Source organism: Myotis davidii, unplaced genomic scaffold (genome assembly GCF_000327345.1).
Source record: "Myotis davidii unplaced genomic scaffold, ASM32734v1 scaffold244, whole genome shotgun sequence".
Lineage (NCBI taxonomy): Eukaryota > Metazoa > Chordata > Mammalia > Chiroptera > Vespertilionidae > Myotis > Myotis davidii.
The window spans coordinates 1,586,419-1,588,546 of NW_006294993.1; the positions used below are offsets into that span (position 1 = coordinate 1,586,419).

General features: G+C 55.6%; 1 protein-coding gene across 1 annotated transcript in view; it reads left to right on the forward strand.

Annotated features, from left to right (window-relative positions):
• Positions 1 to 4: 4 nt before the first annotated feature.
• TAF4 (TATA-box binding protein associated factor 4) overlaps positions 5 to 2,128 on the forward strand; it is a gene marked incomplete at its 5' end in the record, with an annotated part of 65,618 nt that continues 63,494 nt past the window's right edge. Inside the window, one exon of the mRNA XM_006769573.2 lies at positions 5 to 239. Coding sequence (XP_006769636.1) covers positions 5 to 239 — 235 coding nt within the window. The remainder of the gene's footprint in view (positions 240 to 2,128) is intronic.

Consider the following 2,128-nt stretch of genomic DNA (forward strand, 5'->3'; position numbering starts at 1 on the left):
CCTCGGGCCAACTATGCAAGGGGCGCTGTCCACGGCCACAGGCCTCCCGCCGCCCGCCCCCGGCACCCCTACCGGGCTGCCCAAGGGCTCTGCCAGCGCGGTCACCCAGAGTCTGCCCAGGACGCCTTCGGTCACTACCAGCGGTATCCGGGCCACTCTGACGCCCACGGTCCTGGCCCCTCGTCTGCCACAGCCGCCCCAGAACCCAACGAACATCCAGAACTTCCAGCTGCCCCCAGGTGAGTGACCACTGTGGGGGGAGGGTCTTTGCTGCCCTTGTAGGGAGTCCAGGAAGTTGTAGGACCGGAGGACCTAAGGTCATGGGTCTTGCACGGGCCTGCAGCAAGCTCAGGTGCACCTCAGCCCAGGTGCTGGAGAGTCGCAAGTATGAGTGTGAGTTCTTGCACACCCAGTGTGATGTGGCAGCCGGGATCTGTTACCTTGTGCAGCGGTTGGCTTTGCGTTGCAAAGTTTTTGTGCCAGTGCTCCTCTGCTGGCCCTGTGTGCCCTTGCTTGGTGTCTCCCAGGCACACCTTACTGGGTTTTACAGGGTGTGGAGACATAGCCTGGTTCCATGGTTTTCCCACTCTTGGCGATTTCCCCTCCTGTTTCTGGGATAAGGCATATGGCCTGTATTCTCACTGAACTTTCCTGCTCCTTTGGTGTGATGTGTCCCCTCATGGTGGGTCAGGCAGAGTGACACCCCTCCTTGAGGTTGGGCAGGTCTGCATGGAGAGGTTCTGCTTCCCTGCTAACACCCAGGTGACAGAGGTCCTGGGGCACCTTGGGGGACTGCTGGGCACATACCCTTCCTGGGCTGCAGGAATATTTCCGTCATTTTCTTCTTGAGCGCAGTGTGATCACTGAAAGGACCTCAGTTCCTTTGGTTACTACCATCAGTGACATCAGCAGTGGGCAGGTGCTCTCCAGGCTGCGGGTTTTTCGGAGGTGCCGACGGTCAGCTTCTGTGTCCTCCACTTGGTCTCCTGTCAACTCGCCATCCTTTCGGGTTCTCTGGTGTGACAGTGCGAGGGCCCCACAGTCTGACTCGTCCCGCTGCTTGTTCTGGGACGCTTAGGCAGCGTGAACCTTTACACTGTGGCGCCTGCTTTCTGTTCTGTCCGCTCCGCCTCGCCTGCGTGGACTGAGTGCTGAGCTTCTGGAGCGCTCCTCCCGTGCTGTGTAGTGACATGTGCTGGTGTAGCAGCTGCAGAGGTGGCAGGAGTAGTAGAAACAGCACCTCGTGTCCCCTCGTGCTTGCTGGAAAGAGCCACAGGTCACCCTGAGAAAGAATTCCAGCGAGTTAAGAAGGAAAGGCTTCCTGTCACCACAGGTGAGCTGGTCCTGGGGGCAGAGCTTGGCGGGCATCTGTTTTGATGGGGTGGGGCCGGGCGGCCCGGGCTGCCAGGACCAGTGCTGTGGGTGGTGGTGGGGCAGCATGCCGGGGGAAAGCCATGGGGCGAAGTTACCTGAGCACATTGTGTTTGTTTCGGAGTTTGTAGGGGTGTTTTATTGGTGGCTCTGTTTTACTCATTATGTGTATTTTGACCTTTTAGTAGAAAGTATGGCTAGTTGTTAGGGCCATTTACAAAAGGGAATTTGAGGTTGTGGTACATGATGTAAGCTGTCAGGAGGCTGTTTACTTGTCCGTGAGGGTCCCTTCAGCGGCCTTGCTGGTTTCAGCACTTGCCTTGTTTTCAGCAAGGACAATGCCTACTCAATACTTTCGTTATCTAGACCTGCTGTGAGCTTGTCCATGAAGTTTGTGAAGTGGGCGCTGGGCCTGGCTTGCAGGGGCTGTGAAAGGTGTGGTGTTTGGGGTTCACGGGATCCCCTTGGTGTGATTCCTAGTGTAGGGACAGTGACCCTAGACTCACTTGCATCTTTGTTCTAACGTCAGTGTGAGGGATGTCTTCATGTGACAGGTAGACAAACAACGTAGTAAAAATTGTGCCGGCTGTCTTGTGAGTCTTTGCATTAGTCCCGTGTGTGAGAGCACAGGACAGCTCATAGTGACATTTGGGTGATGAAGGCTGAGATCTGTGCTTTAAAGGAGCCAAATGTTTTCTAGAAAACAAAAAGTTTACATCTCTTCATACCCCTCCTCCCCAGTTGATATTCTGATTTG